Here is a 14,940-nt window from a genome sequence, read left to right as displayed (position 1 = left end):
ATCACTGCCCAGAGTGGAGTCTCACATTCACCTGACTGATTCTGCATGCAGCACTGCTGAGTTGCACTGACACAGCAACAGCTCCATGAGCTTGCTGACAACTCTGAGAGGCTTCACACCAGCAGAAGCCACTTCCAAAGGCAAGGTGGGAAAAAAAACCCTCCAAAGTTCAATGACCCTCTCAATTAGTGTACTCAGCTGTAGATAGCCGACATTTCCAGACCTCCCTGAATAGGCAATGGAGCTGTGATGGCGCCAAAAGTAAAGAGAAGCAGGACCTGAGTCTCATCCAGCTAGATTCTAATCCTATAAATGATTAAGCACACAGCCCCAGGCTACTTATGCTTTCTCTCTATGTTTTCTGCAGATAGAATTCATCTCTTGCATCTGTGTTAATCATCCATCTTCAGCCAGAGGTAAGGAAGAAAAATGAATTTTTTTTGTACTCCCTCACTTCTGTAGCCAGAGATGTCATCAAGACACGGGCTTGTCAAATACTAAAGGACATCCCCTACTATAACACTTTAGCTAAAATACTGGAAGCACAACACTCACTCAAACTCAAACTAAAATCACTTGCAGAACATGAGACATCTCTATTCATCATAGTTATCAACTTCAATACAGAGACAATTATGCTTGGACTGCAGCTAATGAAGGCTACTATTAAGATTAATGGTTGGTGTCAGGAAGGGTTCATGTCCCCGATAATGAATCCTGTATTTATTGCATCTACTCTGCAACCAGTGAACAAATCCATACCTTCTGAGCATCACAGTACTTCAGGTACACATTAACAAAGCAATTGCATGCCTGTGATTGTGCAAAGGAAGTGTATTTCTGTAGGTTACCTGTAAATTTAGACTTGGAAAGCTTTTTGGGAAACCTACCATGCTGCTTCTGCTTAGGGTTGTACATCTTCCACCAGCGAAAAATGATAAATCCATCTTGAATTCTAAACCAAACAAATTGGAATAAAACAGAAGTTGAGAGAGCAACAATCCAACATCCTACAAGCAATTTGTGCAGAGGTCTGCAGCTGAGGCAGCCTACAAGCAACATGAAAGCACAAAGCATTACAGCACACAGTGTATTACACAACTCCTGCTTTAGCTGAAGCTCATAAAAAACCCCAGATCCGTTGCCTCCTCATGGCTTTCCAATTTTAACAGCAACAATCAAAACTACAAACTATTTGCTGGCATGCTGTTCACAAAACAAATTCTTCTGAATCCCAGTAAGTAAATGCCAGCTATTTGGCCAACGTGAATCCTGCAGATTTAAGAGCAAGAGCACGAAGGAATCAAAGACATAAATGAAAACACAGTTCTCCTTCACACTCCAAAGTGGTTTATTTGACAAATATAAGATGGAAGAATAACAACCATCTTATCCAGCACTCACTTCCACATGATAAGGCTAAAACAGCAAATGAGCTCCCAAGTAGGTAGAAGTGTTAAATACTAGCACCAAAAGAGACAGTCCAACACTTACAAATACACTGCTCATTTGGAAAGCTACACTGTCACTTGTGCTATTTGGACCTGTATTTAAAATACTTATTTAGAAGGAGGGCTCCCTTGGAAATCCGTACCTGATGGACATGTCCTCTGTGATGAAATAGATTTCACGCACCATGACTTTTCCAGACAGGACAGAAAATGAAAAGGAACCTAATTATAAAAAAAAAAAATTAAAAAATGCTTATTACCATAAAGCTGTTGATTTTGTGAACAGAGAGAATACAGCATTCAAGTATCTGAAATAGGTTAACTGGCTATCTTGAGTTCCTTTGCTGAAGGCAAGTCAGATTCAGAACACAGGAGACCAAGTACACAACTAAGGGATGCTGGGTTTGGCACCACCCAACAACACAACCAAGCCCCTGAGGTACATGAGTCACTCAGAAACATCCAGGTGCCATGCAAATCTCAAAAGAATTAGAAAAGCTGTTTTGAACATTTGGAGTTTCAGGACATTGTGTGCAAGACCATAATCAGAGGAACAAAGATTCCTGATGGACTGTTTTTAAAAACTTTAAATGGCTGTAAGGATTTTGGTCCAATTATTACAACAAATTATGTTTGCAGCAAGAAGGATTAATAAGTATGAAAAGACCAGCAGGTAATGCAACAGCCCAGATTTTTCATAAGGCTTTTCACCTCACTCACAGAAAGTACACCATAATTAAAAAAAAAAACCCAAAAAAAAAAAAAAACCAAAAAAAAAACCAACAAAAACAAAAAACCCAAACCACCACCAAATTCAACATTAAACAACTGCTGAAACCAAGCTGTAAATCACTGGATTTCATTAATGTTATGTTCTACTTACTGATGAGGTTCATAAAGAACACCACATATTTGGCCAGCCATATCAGCTGTCCTTACTTAATGGCAATTTCACAGAGAAATTTTAATAAAAGCCTACAGATCAAGTGAAGCAGCCAGTAAGTATTTCATCTATTTTGCTCTTCCAAAAAGCTGGATTCGAACGTGGTTTGGAATACAGTTCTTAGGTTCTTGAGGATACAAGCAACTGAATTGCAAAAGGGTGTCTGTGGCAGGCCAAGTGTGAGTGGGATTTTTTGGTTTTAAGTTTTCACCACATTTATGAGGTATAGTTGCAGAACAAGTCCAGAACTGAAGTCATTGCTATTCTGTGAAGCAGACAGAGGAAGGCAGAGGAGCAAGTGAAAGAAAATTAGAAGTGTGATCAGTGAGGTTGTGGGCTACAGCCCTCTGTGACTCAGCACCAGATATTTTTGTAAGTGGGTAAGTGCCCAAGTGATTTGTACTGACCTGTTTTCTTGAAAAAAGTTTAAAATATTTTAATAAAAAGTTAATAGATTTTGATGCAAAATGTTCTAGCCAGTATCAATTCTACATATCATAGTCCCAGTATGAATCAACCTGTGATTAGTTGTTCTGACAGCTTATTTAGAAAGCAAGGGCAGTGCTGGAACAGGGACTTAATGCTTGAATCTCTGCTTTGAATCCACTGAATGTTTTCAAATCAACCCAATGAAGGAACACTGAGCTGACTTCAAGTTTTTAGCAAACTGAGGTATGATAAAAGCAGCAAAGAGTGGCATTACATGAATCATAACTTACCAATATGGATGTAGCCATGTTTATATAATCTGTTAAGAACCAACGTTAAAATGAGGCCAATGTTCCGGGAGTTATAGTAAGTTAGGTAGATAATCCATCCACAGGACAATATTGTTGCTGTTGAAAGATTACAATGAATTAAAGCATTTTTTAAAGTACACTGACCCAGATAAAAACCTTACCTATTAGGACTATGAGGCTTAGCAGTGTTCTTCCTGCCCTCTAAAAAAATTGAAACTGAGGGGACAATTGAGTGGGTGTTTTCAGAGAGATGGTGTGAGAAGGGTGTGAAGAGATGGGGGGGGAAATGGGAAGTCCAGAAAAATGTAGATTCTTCACTGCTCTTCCATTTCCCAATATATAAAAAACTGTCCTCCCAAAGGATGTGCAGATGGCATCGATTATTTCATACATCACTTACCATCTAAGAAGTTAGATTTTATAGATGGAATTGTAACATGCATTCTCCCACATGGACATTTATTTCAGAGCACCCCAAAAAACCTCAACACCCAAGTCATGCTACATAGCTTCCCTACTCTTCTCCAAATTGTGAGCTGTAACTTAAATTTCTAGTCTTTGATATATTATCACAGGAAACATGATCATATACAAAACCATTTCCTACAACACTGCCTCCTGAGAGAAATGCACCAGCCCTTGGGTTAGCAGAAATACCTCAACAGTTCAAGCATGGAATTTGATAGGGAAAAAAGGAAATAGCAATCCAATGAGGAACAAGTTTTTTTAAAAAAAATTAGGTCTGCTAGTCCCCAAAGTCATTTTCACTTGAGTTGATTAAGAGCTAGTAACCTATTTCTAATTACAAGGGTTCTCTAAGCTTCCAGAAGGACAAACCCAAAAGGAATGGCACTGCCAAGGAATGGACTAGTTCTAATTCACCTTACTGATAATTACCATTCTCTTTCACCCAAAGCAGAGTAGGGAAAAAAAACCATGAACTTTGTAACAGAATTTTTTTATTTATGCTAAAAATGGAATTTTTTTGTGAAAAATCTAAAGTGCAGAAACACATAGGAACCTTAACTTTGAAGAGCTCAGATAATTACTGAAAAAAAAATATTTACAAAACCTATCTGTCTATCTGTTCTTCCACTGTTCCTTTATTTTTTTCCCAAATGGATGTAGTGTGACCAAAACTCAAGCAAACCAAGTCTGTGTGGGTGATCACACAGCAAAGAGCAGGGAGGGTGGAATCTACACCCCAGGAGAGAAATTGCAGCTGGCATTGAGGGCAGGCACACTCCAAGGACAGTGCTCACCTCCCCCACTAACAGGTGAGTAAGCTCCTCCCTGCTGGTCCTCTCTGGGGAGGGAGAAAGGTGGGATGAGTCACACTGTGAGGGTCCACAGGGTTTAATTTGAGATTAAAGTTCAACTCGGCACTGCTAGATGGCTGCAGTCAAGAAGGTGCCCTCTCAAGGTGAAACAATACTGAGAAAAACTGGGAAACCAGTGCACTTCCCAGGCTGATCCATTGCCTTCAGCACTAGACTCACCTCTGCCACAAACTGCAGCCTTTTCCTTCACCAAATCCCATAAACTTCATTAATTTCATTATTATATTCTTGATTTTTAAAGCCTCTTCACTGAAACCAAGTTTTGGAAATGGCATTTCAGAAGTTTTACTGCATGTGATTTTTAGAAACGATTCCAGAAGCGAGCAACGGTTCTTTGAGGAGCACTCTCATCTCTAAAATTCATCACCTTTTACTGAGAGCAGTAGTTAGCTGTTTCAGCATTCAGGAGAGGAAAACACTGATATCTCTTTATGCTCCCTTATAACAGGATGCCATAGGTCAGCAGATAAAAGCAAAGGAGGAAAGGCTGGTTGAAATTGGGTCACTTAATAAACATCATTCGAATGTGTTTCTATCCAAACCTCAAAACAGGAAGCAAGCCAAAGCTTTTGAAGACAAAATTTTCAGATCAATTTGCATCTGTTCCACATTTTACCATGAGCTACTACCAGTGACTTCCCCTATTTTCATCTTGACTACACTGAGAACTCTATGTTGAACACAAACTTTCCATTTCAACATGCTAAAAGTGAAACATAAACAGTAAGCACTCTCAAATAATTTACCCTTGTCCTTTCTATTTAATTTGGCCTACTGAAAAATAATTCCAGTATGTCAATAGCCAATAGACTTTAACTTGTCAGAAGTGAAAGTGAAAAAATAAAATAGTTGATCCTGTGTTGCCCATCACTCCAAGTCCAAGAGTCAAGGCAGGAAAGCAGACCTTATCTAATTATCTACCTTTGGAAAAGTCTGAATTCATTGCACACTTTCAGTATTCTTAAATGGACCTGAGTACAACTTCATATTTATTTTGCTATCCTTGAGCCACTTGTTTATAGATGAATAAAAATGCCTACATCAATATAAGTAATAGCACTAGTGCTAAAAAAAACCCCAAAAACAACCAGCATACCTAAATCAGGCATGTTTACAAATCCAGCTCATAACTGCCTGAATGACAGCTTGGCTTAAAGGCTCTTTGTGGCACACAATTTAGTCAGGAAGCTGTGTCATTAAACACAATAGTCCTTAGATCATTTTCCAAACTACACCAGATTAAATGGCAGGGAGGCACATATTGGAAATGATTGTAGCTGACTGTCATGCTAATCCTTTGTTATGGATTAGCATAGAATAAATCTAACCAAGACACAAGAGTTAACCTTACCTACTAACAGCCAAACCACGTTGGAGTCATGTTCTGTCAGGAAATCTTCCAGCTGTGTGATACTTGGGACAAAACTGTCATTTTTTCTTTGATCCATTGCTACACTGTTTTTGCACCAGCACCTATAGAACTGAAAGAAAAAGAAAACCATTCCAAAACCAAAATGAGTAACAAGCAAAGTACAGTTTGGAAAAAACGGACTATGTACCACTCCAGCAGTCTGTTTCACACAAATACTCAAGTACTCGTTTTATTCCTTCAATAACAACCTCACGATTCTCAGCTACCTCCTCTTCTACTCCACAGTTCCAGAAACACTTCCAATCATCTCTGCTGGAACAGTTTCCTGGCACAAGACTGCCCCAAACAAAGTTACATATCAACAAAATACCAAAATACGCCCTCCAAATTTAGTACCCTGGATGCCCTGTACAGCATTCAAAAGCAAATAAGTGTCCAAAACTGTTGTGCCACAGCACTAAGTCAAAAGGCAACTGAACATGCAAGTAAAAATGAGGCTGTATTAAGCTCACTAACATGCAAAAATGTAACATGAGGCTAAACCCCTGCCCTTGCAGAAGGAAAGGCCAAAGGAGACTCTTCTAGGATTTACAGAAAATTCCCAAAACCTCCTGATCTGCTGCGTCCATAATTCTGCTTAAGGATGGGTTTGTATCATCCTGTTAAAACTGACTATCTGGTTGATCTGTCATAGAGAACAGAAAACCAGTCCTTCTGAAAAACCAGTCCTTCTGATCCTACACACCTCTTCAAATCACCCATAAATCACCTTGCAACTGGGTTTATATTAATTAAATGTGATTAGCAGGGAATTGCTCGACTGAGCAACATCTGTAATTACACAGCAGTATTTTTGCAGCATTGGTTTCATTTGAAGTCTTCTCCTTTGGATGTTACATGTCAAATCTTCTTCTAAAAAAAAGAAGCATTAATTCTGCTTCTTTTTTTTATTTTCTAACACCTCCCAGCTCCTTGCAGCCTGACTTCCTGACAGTATTCACCCCTCAAAAAATATGAGTAGACTGTGCTCCCCTTTGTTATGAAGTCTCTGCTGGTTTCTCCATCAAGGACTCTGGAACATAAAACTAATATTGATGAGTCCTTAATTTTTCAGCATAACAGCTTTAAGTATTTGCAAATGTTAACTGTAAATGTAGCAACTCATCTGTTTTTACCCTTTAATACTCAAACTACTCTTGGTATTCTAACTGGAAGAAGTTGGGGGGAAAAGTGCCTTTAATGCACTTGTTTCTCTTGTTGTACCTGAAGCAACAGCCTGTGTTTAGAACAACAATAGGAGCACAGTCCCAAGAAAAAGGGTTAATAATTTGTTCATTACCCCTTCTGCAAGACGAAACAGAATGGGGAGGAAATAGCATGAAAGCAGCGAACAGGAAAAAAAAAAAAAAAGAAACAAAGAGACACAAGGAACCAACACCAGTTTCCAGCAGGGATGATAAAAAAGCTCCCAACTTACTCCCCTACAAGGGGGAGGAATAAGAGGAATAAACATCACACAAATGCACACAGACTAAGAAAGGAGCCATTGTTTCAGAAGGGTCTTCAGAACAGCAAATTAAAGCACATAATGGCACTGTGATTTGCTTTAAGACATCCACAGTACCTTGATAAAAAAGCCACACAGTCAGTGTGTATGATGGAGCAGATGATGTCTCTGCAGGCAGCCTCCAGAGCCTTTAACCCCTGAATCACAGGGTAAAGAGAAAAAGCCAAATCAACACTTCCAGCATAAAAGGATGGAAAGACTTGACCTCTCTCTTTCTCACCTAAGGACAACAGGGTCACTCTGTTGTGACCAAGATCACCAAGGAAATGTTGTCAGTAGCTGAGGACTGTCTATCTATTGCCTCAACCACCAATATTTAACCTCACCAAGGAAGCAAACCATGGATTTTTCCTAAGAAATTATCACCCAAAATTACATTATACTGAAACACGTCAAAAAAAATCATTAAATAGGACAGTGGCAAGACAACCTGGAGACTGAAAGTATTGGATCTTGATACTTAGCTACTTAAATAAAGACAGTGGTTTTTTGGGTGGTTTTTTTTTTTTGTCATCACTACCCATAACCATAAACTGGACATACTTTCAATTTTTTTCTGAGATACATTTCCTACCTGCATGCAAATAAATTCAAGAATCCCCCATCACTCAGCACGTGTCAGTACAACACATGTGAGCTTCAAAGATGATCCTTTAACACCCTGGCCCACTGATTTTATTTTTTTTTTCTTTTATTTAGGGTAGTCTTTGCCCTTGATCAAGTTCCTTGAGGGAGGATGCTGGCAATAAAAGTGTAACCACCCAAGACCAGGCATAGCAACACCTGCACTGGATGTGAGCTCTCAACACAGGTCTCAGAGCAACCAGGTGCTTAATCCACTTAGATTATCAATTACTGTAATAAAAAGGGGATGCAAGCAGAGACTTCAGGAGTACAGAGTGTTCATCATGTCCCCACACATCTATAAGGCCCAGAGGATGACGGGGCAGGATCTGCACCATCAGGATAACTTACGATAACTTCTACCAGACACAATTTGCCTCTCAGGATAACTTAGAGGAAGAAATCCAATCTTTTCAGAACAGGTAGCTGCTACTTGGAGTAACCAGCATTCCTTTGCACCTTCCAGCCCCTATACACTGTAACCACTGTTTTAAATCCTAATCTTTTGCAGCCTTCCTCCTCCATGCCCTATACACTGTAACCACAGCTGTGAGTCCTGCAGCCTCTCACTGCCCACACCCTGCTGCATTTACATTTACTCCTGGGTGCAAACTCAGCTTTGCCATCAGAGCCAGCTGCTGCACTCTCCAGAACAGTGATCCATAGGCTGCTGAGGCTGGAATGTTCTCTCATGCTGCCTACTGAATTCTCTTAAGTAAACCCTACAAGGAACTACTCTTGGAATGGCAAGACCCGAGGGTGTGAAGCTGACTCTTGCCAACCATGCAAACACACAAAAGAAAATGTAACAAAGAGGAACAGAAACCCAGAAGTTCACATTTGTATCTCTGCATTTATTTAGCATCTTTTCTCAAGGTCTGTGCTGTTCTGTGATGAATATAGTCTAAGACCATGGTAAGTGTTTGGATTTATTTGCCTTCCCCCCTTGCCTTATTTTTTAAACACATTTTTACTACTCATTATGTCACTTGTGGCTCTCATTTACCACACACCACATTAATAAATACAAAATGTATTAGGTTTCTCCTGGGAAGAAGACAGGAGAAAAGAAATACTCTGTGGCACTGAGGTGACAGAACACTGATACTCATATTTTATCTTCACAGCAGTCCTTTAGGGCATCATGTAGTTGTCTTTCTCCAAATGAATATCTGAAGCAAGGAGAGATAAAGGCCAAATCCCTCATTTATGATGCCCAAACTGAAATACCAGGGGCCTGCTTTTCAGGTTATGCACGTTTGGAGCACTTAGCATGCTCAAGGCAGGCACTGGACTGCCTTAAAGATATGAGGGCTTGACTTTAATGTCAAGTTGCACCTCATGGTCAGCCAGGCTGTCTTTATAGCAAAAATATATACTTAACAGACTTTTAAAAGTGAATTTTAATTACTTCTGTCACACATAATCCATTCTTCACAGTACTAAAAAGAGGCAAGGGAAGTTATAATCCTGAGGGGATGCACTCCATTTTCAGCCTGCTTCCAGTGTTACAAGCCCAAACCAATTTTCACCGCAAATATTCCACCCCTAAAATGCCAAATACTCAAAAGCAGCTGCTCCTAATCTTCATAAACTCATTGCAATCACATCAGATAGGTAAACTCTGTTTTAACCTCAGCCTGGCAAATTAACTCAACACCAAGAACAAACCTGTGCTGGAGCTAAGTCATTAAATATTTACAGGAGGCATGCATATATGCAAGAGCTGGCAGGAGAGAAACCCGAAACTCTGCGACCAGAGCGCAGCCACTTGGCAGGGACAGCTGCACCCACCTGGAAAAGGTCTGTCCTGCACCTACAGCTGAGCACAAAGGCAACAAATGTTTCACTCAGTGCCTGGGAGCATTAGGGTGATGTGGGTCTTGAGCTGGGCAAGGAGAGGAGAAAGAAAAATAAACGTCTGTTTACCACATCCTTTGTAAAGTCATTCTCTTGGCACGTCCTTGTAGAGACGGCGGAATAAAAGGGGTGTCCAAAGGTGCAGAAAAAACTGGCATTTTATATTGAGAAGAAATACTTTTCTATGGTCATGAAGTGGGCAGGGAAATAATGGACATGGCCAATTCTCTTATTACTACTGGAATCCTCAGGGAGAATAAACCAGGAGTTTCAATTTGCCAGACATATCCCTCAGACCCACACAAAATCAAGTGCTTATTGAATATATGTTAATTGGTGCTATTATAGGTTAACTGCCATTCCAAGGATACTCCCAACTTCCTCAGCAATTACTAATCAGTGGAGTTACAATTACACCCACAGTGACACATTAAATCCCCCTGGTGTCAATAAATGCATGTAGATGGCACGTCTGGATGCCTCATCTCAAAAAAGAAGCCATACCTAAGGCAGCTCTTTAAAGGAAAAAAAAAGGTATTTATTGCATTACCCACTCCATCACTGCCTTTCAAAGGGTCTCCAGCACTTCTGCTATGAAATCAGAGGTTTAGATAAGTAAATGATATAATAAAGGAGGCTCACAAACACAGACAGAGTTTTCCTCTCAGGATATTCTCACACTGTCAGCACCCAGAGGCACATTAAACACTTCCCACAAAACAACAAGCTGCCAACCTTGGCACCTATCCCAAAACTCTCCAGCTAGGTCAAACACTTCAATCCCATCCCAGCACAGCTTAGCAAACTCAGCTACTCTTCAGTCAGCAAGCAAAGGAAAGAGGAAGGAAGAGAAGGAAAGTTGTTCTCAAAAAAAAAAAAAAAAAAAAAAAAAAAAACAGACAAAAAAACCAAGGGAAGTGACAGCACCCGCAGAGCAATTCTGCCACAGGGCAAATTTCATTGCCTTCATACCTGGTACACAACTGAAATGAGCTCTGAGCTTTTTTAAGAAAACAGCCCACAATCAGGTCTATGTCCCTCCCTCTCTGCCCGTGCTTGAAGTCCCGCTAGCGGTAAACTGTAAACAAAATAAACTAGAGCTTTGATTGTGCTAATGAAATCCTGCTGCAACCCCCAGCAGAAGCAGCTGCGCCGACAGCAGAGCCCAGCAGAGCCACACCTGGTTGAGCCGGTGCGTGGACAGCCTTAGCCAAACAAAATTTGCACTACAGTAGCTCAGCAAATAACAGGTCTACTTCAAAATGAATTAAATCAAAATAAAGCATACTCAAAGGAACGGTAAGATACAAGATAAAAATCATTGTCACAATAGCCTGCCCAATGACGTAGAGTTCACAGCACAAGTGGTAGCTTTTATTTATCTATTTTTAATAGTAAATGACATGAGTTTGCCTCGGAAAGAGATCAAAGACAAACCCCTGCTATGGCAACTAACACACAGCACTTCCATTGCTAGCCTAGGAATACCTGGTTGAATTGGGATGATTTTTCATTTAACTGCTTAACACTAAAAATACACTTCTTAACCTTGCCTCCCAGACTCCTTCAGGGGAGCTGGTTCTTTTCCTGCTTACATTTCCAAGCTTTGATGCTGCAGAGGAAAAAAAGGACAAAACCAAAAAAAAGAAACCCCAAAACGCACAAACAATGAAACCTAAAGGCTTACAACAGTAGAGATAACTAAGAATTTCCCTCATGCACACTCCTCAACTTAGAGAGAAATATAAAAATATTGCCTTTGGGGCCTTTGTTGTTGGTTTAAACAAGGTAATAACTTTTTTTTTCCTCCCTTTTTTTAATTTGAGTACAGTACTGTACCTTTGAAATACTCTAGGAAACTCAGCGAGCTACTCCACACCTATGAATTTTTCCAGAAGTACACTTGCTCTAAATTTCTCTTTTGACACATCACCATAATTTGGAGAAAGAGGAAGTCTTTGGCCATAAACCTCACAAAGAGTCAGTCCTGTAGCTACAAACACCATCATCCTTAAGGAAACTACCTGTTGGTTCACCCCAGCCTGGAGTCACCACAAAGATTTCGGTGCAGCAACAAGTGCTAGAGTAAGTTATGTGAGGAGATAAGCAGTGATAGGAGAAGCGATTACATGTCACAGCAACACGTGAGAACTCTGCATGCTGCTAACCAAAAGCATTAACTAACCTCTTGCCTATTTCCCACAGGATATAATGGTGCAAAAGAGCAATCGCCGAACAGCAGCTGATGCACATTTCACATGCCAAAGTTCTCTAACAGCATTCCCAAAAGGGTGAGTGACTTCAGCACGCCACAACCAAGGGTAAGATCTACTTAAATGTATCCCTACCTTCACACAATGAGCCCAAACGATCCACCACGAGCAAAACCTACTCATGGTCACTGTCAGAATGTGCAAATTCAGGCCATGACCCTAAACAAACATCCCTGATCGTCCATTCAGAGCCAACTGCCTAAGTGGACAATCAATACTGTTTTTATCAATGGCTGTTTGAGTAACCTATTAACATACTTTAACAAACAACAGGAATACTTCCTGCTCCCCTCCAGTTGTTCTTCTCAGTTGCCAAAATTTCTGGCCCCACTGTTTAGCTGCTCGCTGCACATTAAAAGCAAGGGAGGGAAACCCTGCACGGCCGCAATAAAAAGAACAAGCCAGAAAAGCAGAATTACTGGATTAAGTGACACAACAGAAGAACTCACATGGCAACAACTGTGGCCTTTTCTATAGTAAACCTGAGAAAGTTACACACTGCAGGAAACTGCCAACTTGGGAAGTTTTCACAAAGTTGAGTGAAGGCTGCTGTGGAGATGGGCCTTACGATGGTAAACCAGTCCAGACAGAGACTGTGATTGGGATATTTGCTACGTGGCTACCTCCAAAACACACCTCCACCGTATCAGTGCTATATTGTGTATTATATCTGTTATGTACACGATACATTGGTAACTACATCGGGTTTTTTATTGATAACGCAAAGTGCAAGCACCTTATCGTAACATCGTTACGTATCATTACCACTACAGCTTCAGCCACACCAAAAAGCAGGTGCACGCCGTGTTAAACCCCCGTGTGTGTGCTAAACCCTCTCAGGACCCGAGGCACTGGCAGACAACGCCTTTCACCGTCCAGGGAAACTTCCCTCGCAGGCCAGACACAACGGGAGGCTGTGAGCTCCCGCCCCCGGCCTCGCAGCCGTTCTGCACGGCGTCACCGCACGCCAAAGGGAAAACACGGAATTCCCGACACCGGAGGGGCTTCTCCGGGCACCGCTCCCCCGCGGAGCGGCCGGGACCACGGTAAGCACGGCGGGACCGGCCCCCGGGGGTCACCACCGGCCCTGCGGGGCGGAAGGACGGGCACCGGGCCTCCTCCCCGTCCCGGCCCGGCGGAGCCCCGCGCCGAACCGCGGCTCCTCCCGGCGCGGGGGCGGCTGCGTGTTCCCGGCAGGCCCAGGGCGAGCGGCGGGGCCAAGCCCTGCGCGCCGGGCCCATCCCGGTGGGGAGCGGAGCGCAGCCCGGTCCCGGCTCCCCCCCGCACTTACGCCATCGCCCTCCGCGGCTTCTCCCCCGCGGACCCGGAACCGGCGGCGGCGGCGGCAGCCGGGGCCCTCCCGCACCTCACGGTGAAGGCGCGGCCCCGCCCACGGCGCCGCCGCAGCCAACCGAGAGGCGCCGCTGGCCGGCGCGGCCAATGGCAGAGCCGTCCGCCCCCCGCGGGGGCGGGACCGAGGGGCCGCTCCGCCAATAGCGAGGGGCGGTTCCCGCCCCGTGTGTGTGTGCGGGGAGCCGCGCCCGCCCCTCCGCGGCGCGCGCAGGCGCGGGCACAGCTGGAGCCGCCAGATGTGCGCGGGGGCCGCGGGCGTGGCCGGGGCCGGTACCTTGCGGGGCTGGCGGGCATACGGCCTCCAAATTGGAGTGTCGCCGATGGATCCTCCCCCCGGCGCGGCTGGCTGCCCGTTATGTCGGGAGAAGGGGTAGTGCCCGCCCGGCAGCGGCTGGCGGAGCGAGCGCCTGCGCGCCCGCGGCAGCCGCCGCTCGCCCTTGTCCGCGCAGCGCTTAACTGCGAGGCACCGGAGGGGTTTGTTGGCCGAGCCGCCCGGTAACGGGCTGTTCCTTTTCCCGCCCGTCGGTTGTGCCCTCTCAAGCAGGTGAAGAAAGCTGGCCCCCCGACACCAGATAAAAAGTGAATTTTCAGAGGTTTTTGAGCAGATGTGGCCGTGACTTGACTGCCAGGTGTAGCCAAATAGGATAAGTACACACATTTCTTTAGAATCGCCCAGACATGATAAAACATACAGATTTCTTTAAAATCACCCAGGCGTGCATCCTCCAGCCTTCAGTGGAACACTAGGGGAAACCAAAACAGTGACTCTGTGTGAGTGTTCATGTACCTTCTTCCATGAGTTCCTTGCACACTGTCAACACTGGTGCTGAGCTCCACGGTCCCCCAATGCCCCCAAGGTTTCCAAAAGCTGCACTACACCGTGTCTCCTGAGGGATACCCATCCCTGAGCACCTGGATCAAAAGGCTGTTGTACCCACTGGTACCTGTAAAATAAATCCTGTGGGTGAGAAACTGTGCAGGAAACGGAGAATCCCTAAGCCATGGTGCTGCTCTCACTGGCCTCACAGTGAGACCTGTCCATGGGCTGCCTGGCTTTGCTTGGGCCAAAGTGAAACTGAGCCCAGCTGAGCAGAGAGCTCGTGGCTCCTCTCTGTGAGCCACGTGTTCCTGGCTCATGCCTACTCCAGCATTCCCCATGGTTTTCCCTGCAGAGCCAACTTTCAGCTGGATCAGCAAACACAAGGGCATGGATGCCCCTGGGGGCGTGGCAGGAGCTCTTAACCTGGCACAGAAAGGCACTGGCAGGATTCTCCCTTGAGCAGTGCCACAAAGCACAGGTGAACCCTGGCCCCAACTGCCTCCAGCACCCTGCTGGACAGAGCTACGCTCAGAGCAGCTCCAGGCGTCCTCCACCCAGCACATGAGCCAGAATCAAAGCCAGCATTACCTAACGAGG

General features: G+C 43.7%; 1 protein-coding gene across 2 annotated transcripts in view; it reads right to left on the bottom strand.

Moving 5' to 3' along the window:
• BLTP1 (bridge-like lipid transfer protein family member 1) overlaps positions 1–13,542 on the bottom strand; it is an 87,742-nt gene extending 74,200 nt beyond the window's left edge. Inside the window, exons 1-5 of one of the 2 annotated variants that reach the window (XM_066547908.1) lie at positions 13,462–13,542; positions 5,826–5,955; positions 3,114–3,230; positions 1,595–1,673; positions 891–955 (exon numbers count right to left, since the gene is read on the bottom strand). In XM_066547908.1, the coding sequence (XP_066404005.1) occupies positions 891–955; positions 1,595–1,673; positions 3,114–3,230; positions 5,826–5,922 (358 nt within the window). In that variant the 5' untranslated portion in view covers positions 5,923–5,955; positions 13,462–13,542. Of the gene's footprint in view, positions 1–890; positions 956–1,594; positions 1,674–3,113; positions 3,231–5,825; positions 6,030–13,461 lie in introns of those variants that run through there. The other variant, XM_066547907.1, reaches the window with a different exon arrangement.
• Positions 13,543–14,940: the final 1,398 nt, after the last annotated feature.

The sequence above is a fragment of the Molothrus aeneus genome, chromosome 4 (assembly GCF_037042795.1).
Source record: "Molothrus aeneus isolate 106 chromosome 4, BPBGC_Maene_1.0, whole genome shotgun sequence".
Taxonomy (NCBI): domain Eukaryota; kingdom Metazoa; phylum Chordata; class Aves; order Passeriformes; family Icteridae; genus Molothrus; species Molothrus aeneus.
This window is presented reverse-complemented; position numbering and strand designations above follow the sequence as displayed.